This window comes from Haemaphysalis longicornis, unplaced genomic scaffold, assembly GCF_048455015.1.
Source record: "Haemaphysalis longicornis isolate Haplotype H1 unplaced genomic scaffold, Haemaphysalis longicornis Haplotype H1 scaffold_14, whole genome shotgun sequence".
Taxonomy (NCBI): Eukaryota; Metazoa; Arthropoda; class Arachnida; order Ixodida; family Ixodidae; genus Haemaphysalis; species Haemaphysalis longicornis.
This window is the reverse complement of record NW_027526245.1, coordinates 38,975,459-39,000,889: the sequence shown is the minus strand read 5'-3', so window position 1 is coordinate 39,000,889 and position 25,431 is coordinate 38,975,459. Positions and strand designations below refer to the sequence as shown.

The following is a 25,431-nucleotide window of genomic DNA, read 5'->3' as shown; positions in this document are numbered from 1 at the left end:
AATGAGTTCGTTATATGTAAGAAAAATATTCGGGGCAGCATCTTACCTAAGTCTTCATAAAAACATATTGGTCCCTAATACTGCTGACACCCGTCCCTCCAGTAATGTGCGTCTTTACCCCCGCAATTAACACAACCAAGAAGACATTTGGTCACACAAAGTCACTACTTGTTCCCTGGACGAACGAAAAATTTTAGTCCTGCTCTATTTCTTGCATTTTGCTTTAATCCTGACAACGCCCTTTATCGTAGGTATATTGTATTGGCATATTGGAATTTTAACAGGCAGGGTCCCTTCCATGTGGCTTAAAAATATGTTTAAGGGCAGAAAGGAAGCAACATGTTGCAAATGTAAACTTAAGAACTATAATAAATTAAAGCACTAGGCAACGGTATATTCCGGAAACAATGCAATTAACCGGGGGCCCTTACGCTTTCTATGAAGATTTGAGTATGCGAAACCCGCAAATGTCGTTGATTTTTAAATGCCGCCTTGCATGTCGGTACGTTCCTCTAGCGGCCAATTTGTATCCGTTTTTGTATCCGTTTATTTTACACAATTCAATAGAAACTGCCATGGATGGCAGGGCTAAAGGCAAGCAAAGCTGCCTCATGGAGCCCTGCCACCCATAACAATCTGGTTAACCTACTCTATTAACCAACTATGGCCTCTGTTAACCAACTATAGGCACGTTAGTCTGCTGTACAGGGCACAAGAAATGCCTCAATACGACGACACTTTTTCTATACCACATTTCTGTGATTGAAAAATATATTAAAAATTCGTACGATGGCAATGCTTGGATGCACAAATATCATGTGTAATGAGTGAGCACCACAAAATGTTACGCAAACCCACTGAGTACCTAAATGGCGAATTCGCACAAAAAAAAAAACACACGAAAAGACAGCACTGGATGAAAATGAGCAGCGTTCCACTGTATGCGAGGTGCAACCGGTGGGAACTTCGCCAAGTGCGGGCGTGAGAACGGAGTGCACTGCACCGCTACACAAAGTGGCTTGCGGGCCGCATCGATTGCCACTGGCTCCATCTAGACGGAGGGAGCCGCAACCCTTGCCCACGTGCATCCCGTGCGACGACAGCCACTCGCACGCGGGCCGCGATCGGAGAAGCGTAGCGAGAACCCCCACCCGCCAAGGATTGTTGGTGTCGTCGCCGTGTGGTGTTGCGTTTCGCGGCGTGGGGTGCTCGCTGAGGCCGCGCGCACTTTTCTTCCCAACCGGAGCCTGTCTTGTCTCGCGGCAGTGGAAATTTGTCAGAGCATATTTGTGGCATTAATGGTTAAGCGTTGAGCAAATCTCTGGCTCCTCGCGATATCTATTCTGTTGTGCGCGTGCCTCGCGTCCCGGTGTTTTCCGATTTAGTCACATGGCCATGCTCCAGTCCGTGGCACGAGGTCTCGCCTTGTGTGCAGTGAATGCGACGTGCTTGTTGACCACCGATGGTCCGAGTGTGGGTTCGTGGGGAAACTCCAGCGTTGGCGTCGAAGACCCCCTAGGTGTGCACGGTGATGTCGCCAACGGAACATCGGCTTCCAGTGCTCCTCACGCCCCGCAGCTGACGCGATCGGCGCTGATCCGCGCTCTGGTGCTCACGCTGATCGCGGGCCTGTCGTTGTTCGGCAACTCGGCCACGCTGGTGTCGATATGGGCCATGGGCCGGGCGCGCCGCTCGTCGCTCTACTTGCTCCTCGCCCACCTGTCCGTGGCCGACCTGATGGTGACCGCGTGGTGCGTGGTCGCCGAGGCCGCCTGGACGGCCACAGTGCAGTGGCTGGGCGGAGAGCCGCTGTGCAAGCTATTCAAGTACATGCAGATGTTCTCGCTCTACCTGTCCACCTTCATTCTGGTGGTTATCGGCTACGACCAGCTGCTGGCACTGCGTTACCCCATGAAGCGCGACCGGAACCGAATCCTCTCCAAGAGACTCACGCTCGCTGCCTGGATTCTGAGCGCCTTGCTGAGTCTCCCTCAGGTGAGTCGGCCGCTGCCGCATACCTATTTACACCACGCCCCGCCCCTTCTCGATCCCAGAGAATGTCTCGCGCTTTCCACTTTCACGTATGCATGTCGACGCGTTTACGTGCTTTCAGCGGAATTTCCCGCGCGGCTGCTGCCGAAAGATCGCACACTATAGTAGGCGTGCTTCAAACGAACTTCTTATGCTGCCAATTGCGGTGGAAAACACGCAACATATGCGCCCGCCGCACAACTAACTCTTGTGTAATCTTCAAAATAGTGTCGACGATGAATTGTGCTTCCGGACCCCTGTTTCCACTCTGCCGTTGTCGTGTATTTAAGCGGTGGCGGTGGCATGGGCTTTCAGCTTGAACTAACGTTCGAAACAATCTGACAGGAATAATAGCGTAGCTTTATGAAACATAAGTGTATAGTATAATGTCGTATAGTTATAAATTATAGACGCAAGTTATTTTGGTGTTTCACAGTATGACGACATCTGGTGTTGCAAAGCTTGGGCCTTGCGGGAGACGTAATTTGAACTCTGGAGTGCATTTCTATAGCAGTGTTTACTTAGGAAGCAGGAAACTTCAAAACTTTATAATAAGGATGAGAAAATATTTACTTATTGAAAAAAGAAACAAAAAAAGCAGAAAAACTAGGTGACGAGTCATGTGAATCCTTAGCCGACATGTTTAGAGTTTCTTGCTGTATTCAGTTTGAAGCCAATGAATAACACACACACAGAGGTCCAGAGAAAAGCCCAACTCGACATAAAGGTATAAGCGTGTTACGCCGTCAAATATTGTTGCCTTTACACATAATTTTATGAAACGTGGAAAAAACGCCCTTGATTAAGAGTACAAAGTTTTAAAAATTGCTCCAAGAATTATACTCGATTTTACTGGAATTGAGTTTTTATAATTCATGACAGTAGTTTTTTCTGTGTTTTTGCTGTAAGTTGAATTATTGCGTAGCGGTGATCTGACGCATGATTTATAAGCCTGAACACAGCTGGTATTAAAAATCCGTGTTGTTTCCCTCTGGTGCTCTGTTGTCCACGAAGGTTGCCGTAACTGCCTTCCGTAGCTGTTCCAAGGTCGGTGTCGATATATATTATTTATTTTTGATAAATTTCTGCTGCGACTTCAGCAGCCTAGATTAAAATAATTTCCCTATTTCACCGCGTTCATTCGGCGTTCATTCGAATGAACGCGTTCATTCGAATCTCCGTCATGATCGTCAAATATTTCGATGTGGATTGACGATCGCATACTAGCTGGTGTTTACGGCGCTGAACATAAGTTGTAACGCATTTTATTGCTTCTGAAGTAGCGACACTAGCGAAGGCTTCTTCAAAGCTTCTATAATATTGAAGGAATTTTTGCAATTTTGCAGGAAATATCTTTTTTCGCTCTGATGTACTTACACAAGACGACCTTATACTTTCTTGTTTCTTAGAGCTGTCTGTGTATACGGTTAGGTCTGTTATTTGAGCAGTTCGGCTGAATTCATGCTGAAACTTTCTTGTAAAGTGTTTCCCAAAAATTTTATTTGTAGCTACAGTGCTTCTGCAGTATACGTCGTCCTGCTCATTAAATTTTTCTGAGCATTTCGATAATTCTAAAAGGCGTGTTCTGTTTGTATTTTGCCCTCAATAGGGTAACGATACATACAATTTTAAGGCTGGGTTTCATAACGCTGGTCATGCTTCCATTATTTTAAAAGAAGTCTATATGTACCTCCAAGTTTTCCCTCTGTGTCATTCCTTGCTTTATTCTATACCGGGAAGCCATACAATCTACATATTTTGATAGTCATAAATCTTAAAATTGATGGGGTGATACGCCGTGGTTGTAACGTAGAAAAAGTGGGAACAGTTCATTCCCAAATTTTGTTTTTACACGTACTGTGGAGTGGCAATTACCTATTTGGTAGTCTTTACCAATCTCGATAATTTAAACTTTTAAACAAATAATTGAAGCTGGCTTTCATCACTCCACGATTTTGTAAAACGAAATTTTTTGCGGTAATATCCAGTTCTTGTGGAGTTTTTTCTGGTATTAAAGTAGCAAAATCAGAAGAGAAAGCTTGGATACTTGCTCCGAAATGCAACGTATGCTTTGTTATTATAATATTGTTAAAATTCTTCAAAACGGTCTCGAGGCAGAAGCTCCCGGTGCTTCCTGTGGATGTTTTGCTTCGAAATTCATTAAGTAATTGTTCGGTTTGGTTGTAAATAAACCGCAATAACTCTGATATTTTCTTGTAGGGTGGCTTTTAAAATGGTTACAAATTTTTGCGTTACTTATACAGCCAAATATATTGTTATGTCTACGGACAAAAAAAATGATTTCTTTGGCCATTGAATGGCTTTGTGTATATTAAAACTTAATTTGCTTGGTGCTCTGGCGGCTGGAGTATTGTGTGTAAATCTATATTGGTGTCGTGATAACAACGTATTTTTTGCGAAGTGAGAGGATGTTTTGTGGCTTAAATGATTTTCTAAAATATGATGAATTTTTATCTGCTTGGTGATAGGAGTACGGGTTATTAAGATTAGTATTGTTACGCTTAGGGAATTACAGTACTGTAATTACAGGAATTACCGTTACGCTTAGGGAGTTACAGTAGTTGCCCGATTCTAACGCGTCCCCCGATGGTAACGCGCAGTAGAATTCAGCACCCGGAAACCACAAAAGAAACTTGGCGGCCATCATATTGCGGTTATGAAATAAAGCCTTTAACAGACGCCTAAAGTTGCACAAAACATTTTACTGAACATCAATCGGGACATGCTGCGGGCAGCTAACTTGAAACCTTCCGCGAAGCTTTGGATTTAAAAATGTCGTCCCTTTGTTTTTGCGAATCGCGAAAACACGAACCCGGGACACCTTATGCTCGGCACGCTGCCCGCTTCCCTTCCGTTTACGACGAGATGATTACTTTGTGTTTAAACAAAGCCATCACCATTTATTGAGTCGCTCCGTTTTCGTTTAGAGTTGGCCGGGTTTTTTTTTTGTTTTTTTTTTTGAGGTTTTTGACTTTTGAGCACGACTGTAAGGCCCGGGTATTTTTGAACGCCTATTTTCATAAAAAATGGTTCGCGTTAGAAACGTGCAAATACGGTATATATAATTAGGAATTCGTTCTGCTCCCAATCCGTAGACTGCTACCGGAAGAGTGTGGTTAGAAAAGCAGTCGGAACTTTTTTCTTTCTTTCTTGGAACTATCCAAACAAAAATTTCTGCGACGTTGCGGTGCTCAAGCAACTCCGTAACCATGGGCCCTTTTATCACAGTAGGTTTCAGGAAAACAATCACTGATAGTTCTATAACAACTTGGGCTCGTATGGGAGGCTTGTGGTTACTGCACACGCCTCCGGCGGCGCTGTGGGCCTCCTCCACCCCCAATACCTGATCCCGATGGACGAAAAAACGTATTCCTTCCTTCCTTCCTTTCTTCCTTCCAGTTATCCCGACAGCCCGAGCAATATGAACGCGTACAAATTGATTTGGATATAACAACGATGTACTGTATTTATCATCTCATTTCCGAGAGCGGTGAGCAAGAGCGTGAGAGGGGGGGGGTAGAAAAGAGAGGTACTAATTATTTTAAAAAGGCTAAATAAAAAAATTACAGCCTATCTTTTGTTTTACTTCGTGCACACGTTTGGTGGGAGGGGCGTAAAGAGTGCGAGGGGGTTAAAAAGGGGGATCATAACTTCAGAGGAGAATCCGCTCAAGAAATATCGTCTAAAGAGGAGGTATCGGCCGCCCTTGCAACTTAAATACCGCTACTACAGTTAACTACAATTAATACAGTTAAATTGCAAGGGCGGCCGGTACCTCCTCTTTAGACGACATTTTCAGTACGGATTGAGTTGAAGAAACTTCATATGAGTTGTGAGAGAGCAGGGAACGAGCGCGAGGGGCCGGCAGAAGAAACAAAATGGAGCTTAATTCAGCTCATTCGCTATAATGTGAATGTACACCCGGAAGTTCAGTCGTGTAGGTCCATACAGAAGCTTTTAATTTAGAAAAGTTCTCCAAACCTCATATAATTTCTAAGGCACCTGTTTTATGGTTTCATGATTACAATTCTTTGATTTTCACGTCTCGTAGTGACAGCTTTGATTGCAGATATGCTTGGGTTCATGTTTTCTTAGATAAGGCATGTGGCCTCGTATATATGTTCTCAGCAAGTTTTAGGTAACTAAGACAGCGATATGCTGCTCTCTTCTTGCACCATCGGTTTGCTGATGTCGCAGGGCCCTCGAGTAGGTTTTGTTGCCTGCGGAATGCCCCGCATGTCCTGCAATTCAGCTCGTGTCCTTTTAGACATTCTTTGTAGGTCACTTGCATCGACATTTTTTTAACGGAGGTGTGGTTACCCAAGAGGCTGTACGTATGCGTGTCGACTTCCGTTTGTCGTGCCAGATACTAAGGTCACCGTCATCTTTTGTCGTCTTAGCCAGGTTCTTGAAAGGATGTTTCTCGCTTGTGCTTCTCCCTCCTTATTTTCCGCCATTTCGTTCAGTGAAAGCTTTCGGTTGAAAACACCGGTTGAAAGCTCTCGCGCCTTGCGCGTGTGCCCTTTTTAATTCTTTTAGGTCTTAATTTAGTGGCGAAATCACTCTTCAGCCTCTTTTCAGTATACTTGGTAGGCATTCGACCACCCGTATTAATGACCTATGGTGGAGAGCGCTTTGATTGATTAATTATGAGGCTTAACGCGCAGACGCTACTCGGGCGATGAGGCCCTCCGTATAGTGGACAGCTCCGGATTAATTTGGACCTCCTGGGAATCTTTAAAGTGTGCCGAAATCAAAAACACATGGCCGCTTTCGCTTTTTGCTTCCATTAGAAAAGCGGCCGCCCCGGCTGGGAATCGAACCCGTATGGTGGAGAGCTCGAAAGTGCGGTTCCGCATCTTCTTGTTCTACTCCGAAACCGTTGATGCACTGCCCTCTTTTTTTCCCCTTACCACTGTGTCGTGAACGCTGTCTCTACTTCGCTGCGGAGTATTATAGCTGGCGAGTTTAAATCTCAGTCGGATAAAACTTGCTTTTTGGTGTCATATGGTCGTCTTGGGGTCCGCTTGTATCGTCGAGCAATTTTTGCAGTTTTTTCTTTAAGCTGCTTTGCCCCTTTCCGCCTGTACTTCTTGGCGTAATATTTCACTCAGCACACTAACATACAGCCCCTCAAACATATCAGATGGATTTTGCGCAGTCCTTGACACGTGCCCCGAAGACGACAACAGGTCAGAGGGGGAAATACAAGAACTGAGCGCGCTATCTGTGCTGCCCCTCTTCCCTTGGCCTGTAGAGTTACCATGTTTCCGTAGTGTATTTCTTCGTCCGACGAAGGCCTTGATTTTGTTATCGGACGCACGCGTGATGTACTCCCTCCAAGCACAAAAAGGCACGGTTGTCCACCTCGTCGCTACATAAAACATTCGTAATCGAGAATTCGCTACGTATAATGCACCTGCTCTGTGTTAACAAACGAACCTTGCTGATTTATTATATTTTCTGAAAGTGTACCCAAGCACCCACGTTTCAACCATGCGTAGTTCTTGAATCATGTATCGAGCCTTGTATTCGAAAATTTCACCGAGCTTACAACTTAGAGAAATACAAATTGCGAGCTCAGACCACGGATCAGTAATTAAGCCTGAAGCTTTATTTTTGTTCTTGTGAAAACGAGAGAGGGTAAAAAAGTTTATTTAAAGGAGAATAGATTGGCCTGAGAGGCTAATCTTTGGCCTGCTCCTTCTCACTGAGGCAGGTGTACGCAGGGCAAAGAAAGAAAGGAATGAATATAGAATGTATGAGAAATGACAATGAAATCAATCAATTAACCATATAGTCCTAAATCATCACTAAAATACAACCAGGCGCAGAAAAAGGTCTATCCCAGTTCACCTTGCACCACATGCTCATCGTGCATATAACAAACAACAACAAAATAAGATAAATTAATCCGTATTTTTCGGATTTCCACAACCGCCAGCCGAGAATACAGAGAGGGTTCGCTAAGATGGACGAGTAGTGGTTTGACGGCAATATTTTGCCACCAGGCATGAGCCCACAGGCCCAAAATCGTTTCCTTCGGGCACAGGAGGGCGAGTGGGGAAGTGTAGAAAGGCTTCCTGAAGGTTCTTGCACTCACTGATACACTTGTGGCAAAACACTCGGCAAATGGTCAACACTCTATGAACAAATACACAGCAGGCATTAAGTGCAACCCTCGTGCTGGATTATGTGCAGGTACTTGTGGGCAAATGCTAATCCAATACTAGTTCGCTAGGGCACTGTTTATCCCCAAGGTATATTTTTTATTGTCCATTGGTAGAAGCTTCCTGATACTTTACCTTTGATTTAAAGAAACACCGACATCGTTGCTCGAAATAAATGCAGAAGCGATTGGTTGTTTGCCCAGTGCATGCATCTTTAATGCTCCTTTGACTTCCATCAACACGTTTTACTCACGAATAACGAGGTTCTTGTTAGCAGGAGCTCCGTAATTGTGTTCGGCAGGTGATGACAGCCTGCTACGTTTTCGGAAAAAGGGTTTTTTGTAGCATATGTCGGAACAGAACCTGACTAACACATTTGGCAAACTGAGCGGGGTCTGTTATGACAGTAGTTTCTCGGTAACATAATTCCTAAAAAAATAATTGCAGGGCCTCAATAGTTCCCGCGACGGCTTCCCGCTCCCCTCCCCCCCTCCCCCAATGTTTTAAAAAGAGCAACTTTATGACTGTGTTGTCGGGTGCAGTGATTGGTCTTTTCGCTTGCCTGTGCAAACAGCCGCAAGGGCAACATGGACCAAATACCGCCGGCAGTAGAAATTGCGTTTGAGTGTTCATTGCAATTTACACGGGTCGAGTGCTTTCAAGAGCTGCTCTGTTCACAATGACTCCCTCATTCGCCTTTGTCGGGGCATAGTTTCGTTGCGTACCTCGACCGCTGTCTTTGAAGCCTCGCCACTTTCCGAGGTCGTTGCCTTTCCGCTATTTAACAACCGAATTATGTGGGCTCAGCCTGGTGTAATCTTCTGAGTTTCTAAATTTCTTTGCTGACGTACACGCTTTGCGGTTCCAAGAATCCGACTGTCAGAAGCGCGCACCGGTCTGGAGTTCTAGTAGCAGTACGCTTTAAAATCATGCAGTTTATGGCTACGCAGTGCTTGTGTGTAACATCTGTGTGATGTGTCAGTAACTAGCACTTTCGAATTTGGTTGTAAACAATTTTACTCCAATGAGCACAAAACTGCAGATCGGCGTTTAGGACATGGTACCAGGTGGTGTGCAGCCTTCTGCTCATTCAGCGCACATCCGCCCACGGGCTCCATACAAACATCGGTAGGTAGGAATACCGCTGCCTAGTTTCCCTGAGTGCGTAGGGAGGCCGCAGAGCAGTGATCAGCTGCACTTGTCCTGGGGGTGCATTGTGCCCAGTGTGGCAAAACGTTTTATTCAGCCAGTCTACGATAGCCGCATATAGCTTTTGGTAAAGACGAAGGAAAAAACGCCGGACTATTCTTGGGCAGACGAAGATGAGCGGACGCCACCGGATAGCACTACTTACCGCTACCGGCTGCACAGAATGAGGAATATACTTCAAAGGACACACTGCTACAGGAGAAGCAATGTCTATTCTACTACGCCTCATTGCAAGCGCTTCCATAAATACACCCGTTCATTCTTCGACTGAGAAATTCTCTGCCCTCGCCCATGCCCACAAGGACCGTAATAACTGCATTGAGCAATAAGCGAAGAACCCAAGATAATGGGAGACGGCTTAACTGCACCAACCGCCGAGTAGTGTGCAAAATGCTTATCAAGCCCTGTTACTTACCCCATCGGGGATATCGAGACTGTAGGCATGCAACCCTTTTCTATGCTCAGTACGCATTCCCGACCTTTCATTAACAAGTCAGGGTAGACCAGGCACTTCTTATTACACCGAGGAGTGCCGATATGTGCTACTTTTAAACACTACCTTAATCTTCTTGATCAAATACTGAAACGAGCTGGCTGTTCGTCCTATGCGGGCTATCTTTTATCATATGAGCTGTTGTAGCTGGCCGTATAATATGTGGCGCGTAACATGTAACGCGTCAAACATTCTAAGGCAAGCCCGAGTTCTCGTGAGAGCGCGCATCACGGCGACCGCCGAGCGTTCCCTGCAGGCGCAATGGCTTTAGCAAAAACGAAAAATTGGCGAAAACTCCGTGGAGCGCTTTTCGTCGCCTACCATTAAACAACGCCACAGCTGGCGCAATACCTGCTTCACGGAACCTCGACGCGACTTCAGGAACGCGCTGCATTCGTCCTGGACGTACGCGCACGTGTACGCTACTACAATGACGGTATGAAACACTTCGTCTACTGCCAGCAGCAACTCTCGGCTATGCGGCGGAGTTTAAGAGCTCAGTGTTTACCTTATGCCCGCAGCTTGATTAATCACAATGAGCACTCCATCCAATGGGTATCACTTGGCAAACTCGTCGGCATAACTGAGTACAGTACTGGGCGAGTGGGTAATTCATTAAAGGGGTCCTGAAATACCTTCCACCGATGCATGGATGTACATGTAACCAACTAAAGCAATGTACTAGCAATCTCCTCCCGCAAGAATTTTGTTGAAGCGATGAGTATTAGCTGAGAAATCGTAAATCAAAAACCGCGCATTATCGTCGAGCCGCGTTTCCTCCTCCTTTCAACTTGCTCTCCGCTGTTGACGGCGGCGAGCCTTCCCTCCCATGATGCTGCGCTCCGCAGCGGTGACGTACCTCCCCGATTGCGCTGCTCAGACTGTCGTCTGCTATGGGCAAGCTTTGTTGACACTAGAAAGGCTACATGCGCCGCGCCTTCGTCGAAGGCGCACTGTTTATCCAAAAAGTGCCGTATCAGATCTGGCCCCGCTGGTGCCGGGTCTTATTTTGCGGCGGTGGTAATTCCTGCCGGCGGCATGGGAAAAAGACATTTTAAACCGATACAGAACCCGTGCACAAAACGCTTCAATCATGTGACCAGTTCAGCTTGGGGCGACGCGTGGTGGAGAGCGGCAACGTTGGCAAAACATGCTCCGCCGCGCCTTTTAGCGCTGGAGCGAGCGCCACTTCTTTGACAATCTCAAACATCGGTTGCCGTGGCAACAAGGCACAAGCCGCTCTAGAAGTCAGTTACGGTTGCGTGATCCCGGTTAAGCTTGGGGCCCCACCTCTGGGCACTGCAGGCATACTACTCACTCCATTTAGAAGTGCGAGATGCGTTTGGCATTACAGGAGGCGATGGTGTGTGTATTGTGGACGCCTTTGTTTCGCGGTGAAATGCGACGATGTGCTTCTGCGGGTTTATAGTGCTTCCCATGGTCTGGATTATTTTTGTCGAGTGACGTACGACTCAACCTCGCATGGGGTATGTGCAGTGTGCGTGGCTAAAAGCCATCTCGGCTTGTGCGGCAGAGTTAAGTGACTTGCTGTTCGTCCCCGCAAACCGCGCGCGAGGTGAGTGCCGAATTTGGCAAGGTCCTCGGAGGCGTTGCCAAATCACCCCCCTACCCGGTGGGTACCTAACCGGCCAAACCGCTTCCGCTCACTGACTGGCCAGCGTCACTGTTAATAATTGATAGTGACGCTGGCTAGTCAGTGAGCGGAAGCGGTTTGGCCGGATGGGTAAAAATCAAGACAGACTGCTCCCATCCAGTACAGCAATCCTCGCTGGTGTCGTTTCGCAACTGCAACTGATCAGTCTGTCTTGACAGGCAGGAGGAGGCAACCCATCGTCTCTCAATCGCGGTTCAGACTTGCAACGCATGTTGTGACGTTGTGTTCGTTCGAAACGCATCTCTGGATTGTTTTGAAGTTGAATAAAGTGTGTGCGTCAAACCCGGGAATTCGGCTCGGGGCGTTCTCTGCGATTGCACGAAAAAAGTGCCACGGGGCTTCAACGCTTTCTTTATGGAACCTACTCAGGTAACAGAATATCCATGTCGTGTTATGGGCGTGTTGCATTGAATACAAACGGTAAAGCGTTTGTTTACACTTGTTTCGTTTGTCGTAAAATGTCCAAGCACTCCGACACTACGCTGGCAAAGCAGCCGGCGAGCCGACGCTGAGCAGACGACTCATCTCTGTGGCGGAAGTGCGTGAAAAAGTCGCCCAATAGCAGAATGTCTAGCTCATGACGAACATCTGGGAATCGATGGCGTAGACATGCGAAGATGGCGGCGTCCAAAAACACGAAAGGAAGGGTGAGAAAAAAGCTACAAACTTTGCAACAAAAGTGTGAGCTTTCCGCTGCGCGTAAAAGAGTAATACGTGGCACAGATGACGTTGACGAACCAATCTAACGATTGCGCTAGTTCATTTAGTGTGCTCAAAACACCTTTCAGGGCCCCTTTAATACAGCGGCGCTGCAACAAAAAAGACTAAACGTGAGGCAGCGCTCGTCCTGTGTGCTCAGCTGTAGTCCTTTTTTTGTTGCGCTGTAGTTAAGTTTAACGACCACTGTTTAGGCTTCACTTAGGCAACCTTAACGTCGATCCTAACGACATGTCAAGCGACGTCATACTGACTGTACATCGAGCTGCTCGTACCGGTTGACGACGGTAGTCCTTGAAGCGTGACTGGCGACGTTAGGCCTAATATCTGACCGACCCATCCCCGCGTCTCCTATTCCGTCTGAAGAGAATCAACCTTTGCGCGAGTTAGTTATGTACCAAAGAAATACGACATACCTACCGAGTGCGCTTTCGTGAGACTTTTCTAAACTGTCTGTAGTGTATGAGCTTCACAAAACAGGCCTCACGGTTTTTCTGGGAAACCGGCAATGGCAGGCTTATAGTGCTTTCGCTCTAAAACATAGTTTAATAACGAGCGCAGGTACTCATTACAGCTATTAAATTTTAGGTATTCACCGTAAAGATATGAAGTGCGATACAGCTATCGCAAAACAAAACTCATTTCAAACCATTCGAAATCATGCATCCGTTTTTGTAAATTAGTGCAAAAACACTATATGGGGTGTTTTCTAAAAATCAGTGTCGGCGGCGGTACTTTGATGGTACTGAAATTCTCGTTGGGTGGCAGCGAGAATTCCGATACGTGCGAAGATGGTTATGCACTGACCTAATGTAACTATTGGCTGCGACACGCCATTTAGATGCGAACGCGGGTTTGTGCCTGCGTAGCCAATATATGTAGAAGCCCAGAACTGCCGGTGCGAAGCAAAAGGCTAATTCAACGTGTTGATACAACGCGCTTCGTCACTAAACCGACCTGAGCTTTACCAAACCACCCTCATTTACTAGAAGAACGCGTAGAATTGACCTAAGAGGATATTTTACAAGAGCGAAAAATTGGCTTGCGATTACGGTACTCCCTAATGCGATATTTGGGCGCAGCAGCCGTGCGCTGAGGCAGCACTCACTCGTGGGTTCTCTCGACGGCAATGTAATGAGCCTCCGCGTCGGCGGCATGCAGTGCGTCTCAGGAAGGAACCGCGAACTGCGCCTTAAGCGAACGCACATCAAAGTCACGCGCACGCCCCCCTCACGCTTTTGCCAAGTGTCGCGCCGTCGAGCGCCTCGCACGGGCACAGCATTCTGCCCTGTCCCGTCTCCAAGCCGCGCACTTTCAGAGAGCGCTGGCTCGCGCCGCCATGGCGAACCCCTCTCCCCTACCAATTTCGCGACACTCTCCTTCTTTGCTTTCTTACATCATTCGCTGTTCCTTTCACTCGTCGGTCTTGCCATCGTTAGCTCGGTCGCGACGACGGCGACGCGGCTCAGCCCAGAGTCGGCCGCGGAAGGGCTGCGCTCTAAAATCACTGGTCCTAGCAAGAACTACAATGAGTGCCGGAGCTCGAACCCAGGAGCTTCCCGTCTAAACCCGTGATTCCACCCCTAGACTACTAGTAGGCGTAGGCCTAGAATAGAAGGAGTGTTCAAAGTGAACCAGTGAATGTCGCTGGTGGGTGCAGGAAGTGCCTGACTTCTACCCACACAAGAACGGAATGTCGCGCTCGCGTGACGTTGCCCCAGTGGCCGCGAACGGAGGTTTGCGCTTGTCTGACAATATGGTCTATAGTTTCCCGATCACTGCCGCAGCATGCACATGTTTCATCCTGGTACCTGTTGATACCCGTGTATGCCCCGGTTCTCAGGCACCCTGCCCGTGCCTCGAAGAGCAATGCACTGCCTCTCGTATTGTCATGGGATCCTTCCTTCTGGCGGCCGTCGGCAGGGCGGTACGGCAAGTTGGACCCTAGTGTGCACGTACCTTTAGGTTTTGAAGTCCCACGTCGCCAACCGCGATCCGCAGTTGCACTTTTGCTAGGCTTGTCTTTAGCTTCTCTCGCTAGCTTAGCTTATTTTAGATCCGAATGCAAAAATAACAGCTAACCCACTCAGGTCGATTTACCAATAGCGGTGATTGCTTCCGTGAAGAGTTCACAACAGATTCCCCCATTCTCATTCGGCTGCGACGTTCACATACCTGCCAGATTTCCTATATTGCCATTCAAGATTGATTAATTATCAGGTCTAACGCGCCTACGCTTGACAAGTGATCAGGCGCACTGTAGTTCAGGGATTCCGATTGATTGATTGATTGATTGATTGATTGATTGATTGATTGATTGATTGATTGATTGATTGATTGATTGATTGATTGATTGATTGATTGATTGATTGGTTAATTGTAGGGTTTAACGCGTCAACGCAACGCAAGCGATGATGCGACCAATAGTGGAGGACTCCGGATTAATTTTGACCACCTGGGGATCTTTAACGTGCGCCGAAATCTGGTACACACGGCCGTTTTTGCTTTTCGCCTCCATCCGAAAAGCGGCCGACGCGGCCGGGAATCGAACCCGCGACCTCGTGCACAGCAGCGCAACGCCTTAGCCACTGAGCCACTGCGGCGGGGGTAGGGCTTCGCAATAATGTCGGCCACCTGGGGTACTTTAAAGCGCGCCGAAATCTGTAACACACCGCCGTTTTCACTTTTCCCCTCAACCAGGATGCATACCCATTCAAGACGATTGGCCATTTCCGACGGCATCTGCTATTAAAGCTGAAGACCTCCATTGACGCACGCACACGTGCTTTCAGACATTACAAGCATGCGGTGTCTGAAGGGTTCCTCTGTGTTCAAAATACCTCGTTTTCTAGAAAGAGAGCCCGAGGAATCCACAGCAATGATTCAATTTTTTTTTTATTTTGTTCGTTCTCCTCTACCGCACTTTTAAAAAGCATCAACAGTGTGTCGATTTCAGTACGCAGTTCCAAAAATCGAAAGTTACGCCCACAGTGCTGCTTCTATAGACTTAAAAAGTTTCATAGTTGTTCGCCTAAAAACTTACGTTCGCAAAAGGCACAAATGCCAAAGTAAGTTTAGGTTTTGGCGCAACGGGAAAGATTCAGTTTAAACTTTGAGCCTACTATTTCAAGCGCATACAATGACTGCGCTCCAGAAGAAGTCTAGGCGCAGCCTGCCTTTTGTCGTTGTTGACTTGTAAAAACCGACGGTGCGTTCCTATTGACAAGGCCAGCATGCTGGTTATCTCTGAAGCAATTTCATACCGCTACCCAGCTCAAATAGGAGTTTTCGATAGAGCACTCCTTGCCCTCCACAATTTTCCCTAAATATATGGCGCAGTTTGCGATAAAGAAGCCTACCCTCAACAGCGCGCCACCGACCATCTTGTTGTGAAAGTTCCCCCACTTCCTCATTTCCACGGCAGCCGCGGCAGCGGTTGTGTTTTTGCTTTTCGTTAACTCAGAGCTCCCGGAGGCCATTTATACGCCTAAGCCTGTATAGCAGGCCATGAGGCGTGAGAGGAAGGAGGAAGACGTATGGGCCTCATTCTCTCACGTCGTTGGCCTCTCCGGTATCGACCTTACTGATTCGGCCACAGGCACGGCGCCGTTCCTTCCCGTCGCCCACTGGCGAACAGAAGGAAGAGGAAAAACAGCTTCATCTGGAGGGTTATCTCGCCGTTCCTTCAGAGGGCGATTGACGCTTTCCCTACTGATGTGCGCAACCTGCGCCCTCCACTGGAAAAGACAAATCGTGTCCGTGTAATTAGCAACTGGGTTATTTTGGTTTGGTACAACTCGAATGGCAGACAACTCATTTCCTCTATCAGAAATTTATGTTGGCATTCGAGAACAAAATCAGCCGCTTCTCTGCGATTCAGAACATATAACAAGGAACCCGTATCTTCTTACTTCGTTGCAAATGTCGTTGAAAGATGTCTTCTCCTCCTCTGCCCTTTCACTCTTCTTTTTCCCGACCACCTCTCACGCTCTTCCCCCGCATTTGCCTCCTCTCACGTGACCTCACTGGCTGCTGAGCCCAAGGACTAGGGTTGTATTCCTGGCCGCGGCGGCTGCTTTTCTGGTGGAGCTAATACGAAATCATTATATCATGAATTGCTGAACGAGAATTCCGGTATTGTGTCCGCCGCCATGTTGCATCCAGGATGATCCCGTAGCGCCTTTTATTAGTCTTGTACATTCAACCGCTGGCCTGCAACCTGCTGAGGTAGCGCCGCAGAACCGTAGAAGTTTCGTTTCACAGCTGGCGGGGAGGTACGAGCTGGGTTGTCCATCGCAGTATATAGCTTAAGCTTCATGGCGGTCGCAAATTCCAGTTACTGCTTTACTGCCGTGTCCGCGCCTCCGCTCTCGGTTATCACTACGGTTGCCGACGTCATGTCGCTTGGCGTAACGCGGGGTTGGCCGCTGGTCAGGCTTTCTTTGCCGTGTTCTACCGCTCCAGCACCTTTCAATCCCCTCATTAACCCGCCGCGGTGGCTCAGTGGGTAAGGCGTTGCGCTACTGAGCACGAGGTCGCGGGTTCGATTCCCGGCCGCGGCGGCCGCTTTCCTGATGGAGGCGAAAAGCAAAAACGCCCGTGTGTGCGAGATTTCGGCGCACGATAAAGATCCCCAGGTGGTCAAAATTAATCCGGAGCCCTCCACTACGGCACGCCTCATCGCCTGCATTGCGTCGGCGCGTTAAACCCCCACAATCAATCAATCAATCAATCCCCTCATTACTGGAGCCGACCACGAATAAGAGCTGCTGTGGATATGAGGTTATGAGACTACACCAGTGAAATTTGAAGAACAAGCTTCGCGTTGAAGGTAGCGTGCTGATTTTATGTAGAATCACGAGGTGGTGTCTACAGTAGCACCATCTTGTTAATTATGTATCTGGCGGAATGTGTCCAGTGGCATGACTGCCATCCATTCTCGGCTTAATTTTCTGCTTCGTTTCCGGGATCGGCTCCGAAAAATGCAGCGCCATTCTTGGCATTCCTTGACCTGTTATGTATTTCTTGTGCAGACGGTCATTTATTTTGCAACTTCAGTACGAGATTTTTTGCTCTATAGAGGCCGATTTTCCGACTTACATAGTTATGATGATGGTTGGATGTTTATGGGCAAGGCGAACTGGGGCAAAGAGCGCCAAAACAATAGTCATAGATGGGGGGTGAAACCTTAAACGCTAAGTAAAGTCAGCAAAAATTAAAGTAAAATCACAAAACGACAATGAGCATGGCTGGTGTATAGGGCCAGATTTCATTATGCGTGATAGGAAATGAGGTTTAAAAACTTGACGTCTGACAAATACTCAAACACACGTTTCACGGAAACAATGGCATCGTCTCCTAGAAAAAACGATGGATGTAGGGGAATATGTTGTCTGTAGAGTTCTCTGAAGTGTTTGTGTCGTGTTGTGTGAAGTGCCTTGCATGTGATTAGTGTGTGCACTACGGATAGGGCCTCTCCGCACCTGCTGCACTGGGGTCTAGAAGATCCCGTCAGCAGATACGAGTGCGTCGCATGGGTGTGCCCCATCCGCACCCTACCCAAGGCGCCTTCTGTGTGTCTGTTGCGTGTGTCAGTGGTGTATGGTCCGAAGCCTGGTTTTATAACGTGTAACTTGTTATCTGTCGGTTCACTCCAGTGTGTTTGCCATGTTCTACGCAAGTGTTGTCTTATGCGTGGCTTGAGGTCTGTGTAGGCTATTGTTGTAATGTCTACAGTGTTCCTGAGTGCAGAAGCAGCGGCCCTCTCGTCTGCCAACTCGTTCCCAGCGATCCCAGCGTGTCCTGGGACCCAGCAGAGGAGCAGCTGATGCTTGTGTGCATACACAGACATGATAGTGTTAAATACAAGATTAACTATGTGGTTTTTGGGGGGTGTATGCGATGACAGTGCCCGAACAACACTCAGAGAATCTGTGTGAATGATAGACTTCGTAATTTGATTTTCAAGTATGTGTCGTACAATCAGTAAAATTTCATATGCTTCTGCTGAACAAGTTTTTGTGTGGACGCTCATGGTTCTGGCTGCACTAAAATTCGGACCATGAGGAGCGCAGGAGACCATAGTGGAGGTTTTACACACGTCACTGTAAAATTCTGCAAGTGGGTATTTAAACTGCAGAGACAGAAAGTGCTGCAGTATTGCAGCTCGCGGTACCCGATTTTTGTCAAATTTCATAAAAGAAAGGTCGGAGGACACAGGACGAACTTTGCAAGGAGGTAAAATGTCTGAAAAGGGTGATCTGTACACATCTAAAAATGAAGCGCTCAGATCCGAGGCTCGCTCTCTCACTCTAAGTGAAAAGGCCAGAGGAATGGATGGGCGATTTACAAAAAGCACAGATGTGGATGTGTCGTTAAAGACAGGATTAAAAGGATGGTTATTCAGCGATGAAATTTTAGAAGCATAAAGTAAGTCCATGTACGTCCGTTGGTTCTCAAGGCTCCACTTATTACACTCGGCATACAGCCTCTCCACAGGGCTAGTGCGAAAAGCACCCGACGCAAGCCGTAGCCCCAAGTGTAGCACTGGGGCAACGCTGTTTTAGTCGCCGACCCATATACCACACTGCCATAGTCTAAACGAGACCCAACGAAAGCAGTATAGAGCCGTAGTAGGAGTTCTTTGTCGGAACCATACGATTGATGGGAGAGAACCTAAGTATATTCATTGTTTTCAGACATTTATGTTTAAGTTCCTTGATGTGTGGAATGAATGTGATTTTCTGGTCAAACACAACACCTAAGAACTTGTGCTCCTTGTTCACAGGAAGCGACACGCCATTAGGAGTAATGTCTGGGTCCGGATGGACCCCGCGCTTCCTGGAGAACACAACGGAGGAGCTTTTTGCAGGATTAAATTTAAACCCATTTTTGTCTGCCCAGCCGGCAAGCTTCTTGACACCAAGCTGAACTTGACGTTCGCATATTGACATATTACATGATTTAAAAGATATGTGCACGTCGTCTACATACATAGAATAAGAGATTGTTGGTGGCAGTACCTTTCCAATAGAGTTCATCTTTATAATGAAGAGAGTGCAACTCAACATGCCACCTTGCGGCACACCATTTTCTTGGACGTGAACCTTTGAAAGTGCACAACCAACTCTTACTCTGAACGTTCTCTCTGACAAATAACTAACAAGGGTGTTCAACATATTACCCGAAACACCGAATGACCTGAGGTCACAAAGGATCGCATAACGCCAAGCGGTGTCGTAGGCTTTCTCGAGGTCCAAAAAGACAGCTAAACAGTACTGCTTATGCACGAAGGCATCCTTGATGTATGAGTCAAGTGCAACCAGTTGATCGTTCGTCGATCGCCCAACCCTAAAGCCTGCCTGGCAGCTCTCGAGAAGACCATTGTACTCGAGGAAGTACACGAGCCTTCGATTGATCATCTTCTCAAAGAGCTTGCACAGACAGCTCGTCAGGGCTATTGGACGGTAACTTAAGGGGGACGACGGGTCCTTTCCCTCCTTCAAGGAAGCCACTACAATGACCTCCCTCCAAGAGTGTGGAATGTACCCCGAAAGCCATATTTTATTATATAGATGTAGAAGTGCTTCAAGTATGTCTGCGTGTAGGTGTTGTATTGTTGTATATGTAATGTTGTCCGGGCCTGGAGCTGAGGGTTTACACGTCCTCAGAGCAGCCCTCAGCTCATGTAGTGAAAGCAGGGAGTTGTAAGAAGTCTGTGATTTGTTGTTGTAGTGTAGGGACTTATTTTCACTAGAGACTTTATACTTCAGGAAAGTGTTCGTGTAGTGTGCTGAACTGGAGACGTATTGGAAGTGTTGTGCGAGTGTGTCAGCCTGGTCTTCCAGTGTGTCCGCTGTTGTACTGACCAGGGGCAGGCTGTCTGTCTGTTGTCCTTAGAGTTTGCGTATACGTGTCCGTACCTTGCGTGTGTCTGTGTATGAGTTTATAGATGTTATGAATGAGCGCGAACTATCTCTTTTAAATGCAGATCATTTCTTTAACTCACGATGTCACCCGTTCTTGGCGTCCGTAGTTGTCCGCATCGCTCGCCTCGACATGCCTGGCTCAGACGTTTCGCTATCGGCGCGATCAACATTCGATAGCGCGCCCAGGCACGTTTCAAGGACACTCTCTCCCCTCTCTCGGACTCAACGTGCGCCGAGGCTGCCAATTTTACTGCTGGCGAGCGCTCTCTCGTCAGCAGTTGCCACAAGTGCAACAACATTAACGTAACGCAAACTAATTAACGTCGTGCGGCCCCGGAAATGCTCTGCATTTGATCGTGCCTCTCGCGAGGGGGATGTTTCACTGCGTCGCCATGCGAACAGTTTGCCACGCTTTATTTTCAGTTCCGTATCTCCCCGCCGCGGCCGTGGAGAGAAGGCGGCCGGCCGCGACTCTCGCCACCGCGTCGCTGCGGTTGCGAGTTGCGCTAGGAAAGCGAGCGTCGTCTGCTAGCGGGGTAGCGGAACGCGTTCCGCTCGGCATCTCCGGTCTTCGCCACTTCTGGCTGCGCACTGCAAAAGAAATAATTTTTGCCTCACGGCGCACATTTTTTCCGTATGCCTTGGCCCGTTTGAACAAGAGAAGGTTTCCCGACGTGGGGTACCGACGGAGGATACCCCACGCCTTGTTCTGGGCCTCTCGCGCCCGCCTACAGTCCTCATTCCACCACGGCCTCCGCTGGTTGCGCGGGGCATCAGAGGCGTGGGGAATGGACTTTTCGGCGGCATCGAGGATGTGCGCCGTGAGCAGCTGGGTAGCTTCTTCAACGTGTACGTGTCCTATGGATGTGTGGTGTACTTTGGATGTCTCTGTAAATGTATTCCAGTTATCTCTTAATTCATTAAACCTTTTATGGGAAGATGGACTGCTCGGGCCTGTACCTATATACGTTAATGAATTGGGGAAATGGTCACTACCATATGGGTCCGTGCCCACACCCCACTCAAGACATGGAAAGAGAATTGCAGAACCAATAGCCAGGTCAAGATGTGAGTATGTGTTGTGACCTATGTTATGGTATGCAGGCTGCTTATTGTTGAAAAGGCATGCTCCTGAAGATCTAAGGAATTTCTCTATCAGGCGACCTCGGGCATCCGTTCTGGCGGAGCCCCAAAGAGAGTAGTGTTCATTAAGGTCGCCTGTTAGAATGTACGGTTCGGGCAGCTGGTCGACCAGCGCCTCGAAGTCAGAGCTCGAAAGTGCATAATCAGGCGAATGTAAATGGAGCATACCGTTACCAACCTATTAAAATGATTGTGCGGATGGCTACAGCCTCCAGGACAGTATTCAAGGTGACAGGGTGGTATGCTAAGGATTTTCGGGCGATTATGGCCACACCGCCAGAGGAGTGTGTGCGCCATCCCTGGCCTTTCTGTATACGAGTTAACTATTCAAGAAATTTGTGTGCTTGGAATTCAGATGTGTTTCCTGGACACACATTACACATGGCTGATTGGCATGCAGAATCTCATACACGTAGTCAAGATTACTCAGAAGGCCCCTGCAGTTCCATTGAACTATGTTCTCTCCTCGCATTATTTAGTGTGAGAGCTACCGGAGTGTGTATGTTTATGTGTCGTCTTTCGGGGCTGTGACTCTTGGATTGGGCTTTTTGGGCCTTTCTGTAGGCTTGGACGTCGGAGGCCGCTCCTTGCGCTGCGTTGCAGACAAGAACGGCACGACGTCCATCTCGTCGTCCGATGTCTTGGGTGTGCCCGTCGACCCGGGCCCCCCGGACTTGACCCGCCACCGCCGCAGATGTCGGAGGCACCAAAAGTGGCACGGGCGGTGCGGTGGCGGTGGGAGCCGGTGCGGGGCCCGTGGTGTCCATGGCACCCTCCAACGCACTGGAGGATGGGAAGGGAGGGACGCGAGCGGCACCGGTCCCGACGGAAGAGGTTGCCACCACAACCGCTGCTGGCTCAGCGAGCGGCGCGGAGGCGGGTTGGGCTGCCAGAGGCAACCCAGGGGGGGGGGGTGGAGGCGGGACCAATTCCGAATCGCGGTACTGGGTCCCCGCCGAACCCACACGCCGCTCCGCCGTGAGCTGCGTCGGCGTACCTCCCCAGAAGGAAAGAGGCGAACCTCTTTCGCGCCTCTGGGAAGGTGAAGTTTTATGTGACCTTGATGTTTATTATTTTCTTTTCTAGCTGGAACTCCTCGCATTTGCTGATGTACGCCGCGTGTGGGCCCTGACAGTTAATGCAGAGGAGTTGTTGTGAACTACAATTATCAATGGGATGGTCACGTTGCACACTTGGCACAGGTTATTTGGCCCCGACACGAGTTAGTACCATGCCCGAACCGCTGGCACTTGAAACAGCGCCGCGGGTAGGGGATGTACGCTCGGACGGAGCACCGCATGAAGCCAGCATTGATGTGGTCTGGAAGGAGAGAACGATCAAATGTGAGGATGATATGTTTTGTGGGTATTACCTTATCGTCTCTTCTTATAGTTATGCGCCTGAAAGCCGTCACACCTTGACTTTTCAGGCCTTCCAGAAGATCGGCTTCTGTCTCGTTTGCTAGATCTGGCTCCGAGATCACGCCCTGGGAGCTGTTGAGGCTGCGGTGGGGCGTGACCTTGACGTCGAGATGGGCAATTCGTGTCTGCTTCGGGAGTTTCGTGGCCTGCTGTTGATTGTGTACCTCTACCAAGATCTCGCCGGTTCTTTGCTTCTTAGCTTTGTAAGATTCTCCTATAATACTTTCTAAGAACTTCAAAATCAGGAACACGGACTGTGAAGCAATAGGCCACGTTTCTTCAACAGATTCAATTACCAAGAAATGTGGGTAGTTGTCAGGTTTTGGGGTTGTCATGGTCGGAAGGGGTGGATAGGATACTTCGGTGCGGCCCCTTTTAGGGGGCCGATCATTGGGGTTGGGAAATTTAGAAAAAAAAAACATACAGCATGTATAAAAGCAGGGGACAGGGGTACTTCCTTCGCTCGGGTTACCCTGATACCGAGAGAGGTCCCGGAGCTCCCTGCCTGGTAAACAGACAGGGAGCCCATCCGCCGGAGCTTGACCTGGGCTCCGACAGCCATCGTTTGTGGTTTCTGCCCTTCACCTTAAAACTCGTAGCCACGGTAGATTACAGCAAGAGTATGGGGGCTCGGGGTCCGTGGTATTGCCAGTACCGTCACCAAGATTGCTCAAGGTGCCCCGTGCGGGGGACTTACATAGTTAACGAATTCTTTCGCAATAAAAGTCCGATGAGTTTGTGCCATCAGGTAGATGTTCAAGCACGCGTAGTGACAAATTATGCGCGCTTCTATCTGTTGTGAATCTTCCGTACCGAAATGTGTGGTGTCGAGCCACAATTTCTTGATCAATCTAAATCTGCGATGTGATTGCTTTCATAACTTTTCGGCACTGTCTTGGGCCGTGTAAATTATTTTTTTGTTGTTGTTGTCTGATTGATGGATTAGAATTTTCTCCGTACTCATAAGCTCGTGAAACTTTACCGGCCTTGTTATACCATACGGTTGATGCCCTAAGTCATGATATCGAAAAGCCGTGCGCGTGCTAAAGGATGCGCGCACAGCATAGCACAGCACAGCACTGCAGAAGAACGCCATCCTCTCCTGCTCGTTTCTTTATGTCATAACTATGCTTGTAGTCTAATTGCTCTTTTCTGGTAACGGTTTTTTAAACACTTTCATAGCACAAAGCAAGAAACTCGCTGCAAATGCGTTCATATTCTGTACTTGCTGAAGTATGGACATTCCCCAGAAGTTACGTATGATATTGTCCACCACGGGCTTTTGTCATGAAATATCTACCGGATGGTAACGTGTCGAACGTGAATTTTTCTATCTTCAGTTGTAGTTAGGCCTAGGAGACCTGATATTTGTTTCTCCCGCATCATGTGTCTTCATATACAGCCCACAAAGCCGCAAAATACTTGAGTATCGAAGAACCCTCGTTGCTGAGAAGTTATAATTGCGGTTTCCACAGAGTCCCGATCTTAATCTCCGCAACTTCGAAACTCTCAAGAGGATTCCATTTTTCAGATATATGCTCGGCCGCACAACAACTGTTGTAGCGACGATGGTCACACCTGGTGGTTGACTTCACCTAGAACATTTTTCTACGTCGTTAGCAATCACTGAACAGAACTAGTGGTTACAACAGGACTTTCCACCACCACTAAGTACTATTGTAACTAGGTTTTATTGTTGTCTGGGGGCTTATGAACGTACATTTGATAGATTTAGGATCTTGATTCTTTAATCATGTCCCCGCCTTTTTTAGGTCACTACGCAAGAATAAAACTGCTGATGCGTAAGTGCAAGGAATAAACTTACATCACGCCACAGCCATGGAATAAAGCAATCACTACCAGAAAGAGATCAACTTAATTTGAGAGGTCGACAAAGGTCCTTTAAAACGTCAAACCGAAAGCCGCGCATTTGTCTTGGAGTGCCTGTGTGTCAAAAATACCGCATGTCGCTCCAGAAGCAATCCTAGCGCCATTTCAGTTGCAGGGCTTCCTTCATCTGCACATTTTTTAATACCGCGTGACTTCCCAACAGCCACGATTGCTCCATTTTCTCCGGCTGTTCGAACATCCAGATATTCTGTAATGGTATGTTTACTAGGACCCTCTGGTCTATGAATACGAGAATGACAGCCTGTATTTATATACCACCAAACCGCCCGTTTATTATATTTCCACATCTCCTGCCATTGTATGCGTCATGAGCTGGCTCTGCTCACACTGTGTTTTTCATAATTGCAACACGTAATGTAGGCGAGCCAGTTGGCACATATTTCTGAGATTAACAGCGCGAAAGGACGGGACAACAGAGGAGTAGATAAACACAGCGCTGTGTTAGTCTACTCCTCTGTTGTCCTGTTCTTTCGCGCTGTTAATCTCAGAAATTTTTCATAATGCCTGTTCAAAAAAGATTGGTGGGGTTGCTTCCCATCATTGCATGGCACTCGCGACTCTGGGGGTCAATAAATTCGTAAAGTTCTGTATCCCGGAGCGACTTGTTCACATTATTCGATGTCTGCTTTCATGGACCAGGTGGCAGCGCATTCGCTTCTCCGAAAAAAGGTCGAGAGATGACGCTTGTATAAGCGCTTATGGGCTCTCACGT

The 25,431-nt window shown here is 47.9% G+C and overlaps 1 protein-coding gene across 1 annotated transcript in view; it reads left to right on the top strand.

The window, feature by feature from the left end:
- Nucleotides 1–1,006: 1,006 nt before the first annotated feature.
- LOC144164857 (gonadotropin-releasing hormone receptor-like) overlaps nt 1,007–25,431 on the top strand; it is a 40,004-nt gene continuing 15,579 nt past the window's right edge. The window contains exon 1 of the mRNA XM_077695106.1: nt 1,007–1,995. Within this exon, the coding sequence (XP_077551232.1) occupies nt 1,390–1,995 (606 nt within the window). The 5' untranslated portion in view covers nt 1,007–1,389. The remainder of the gene's footprint in view (nt 1,996–25,431) is intronic.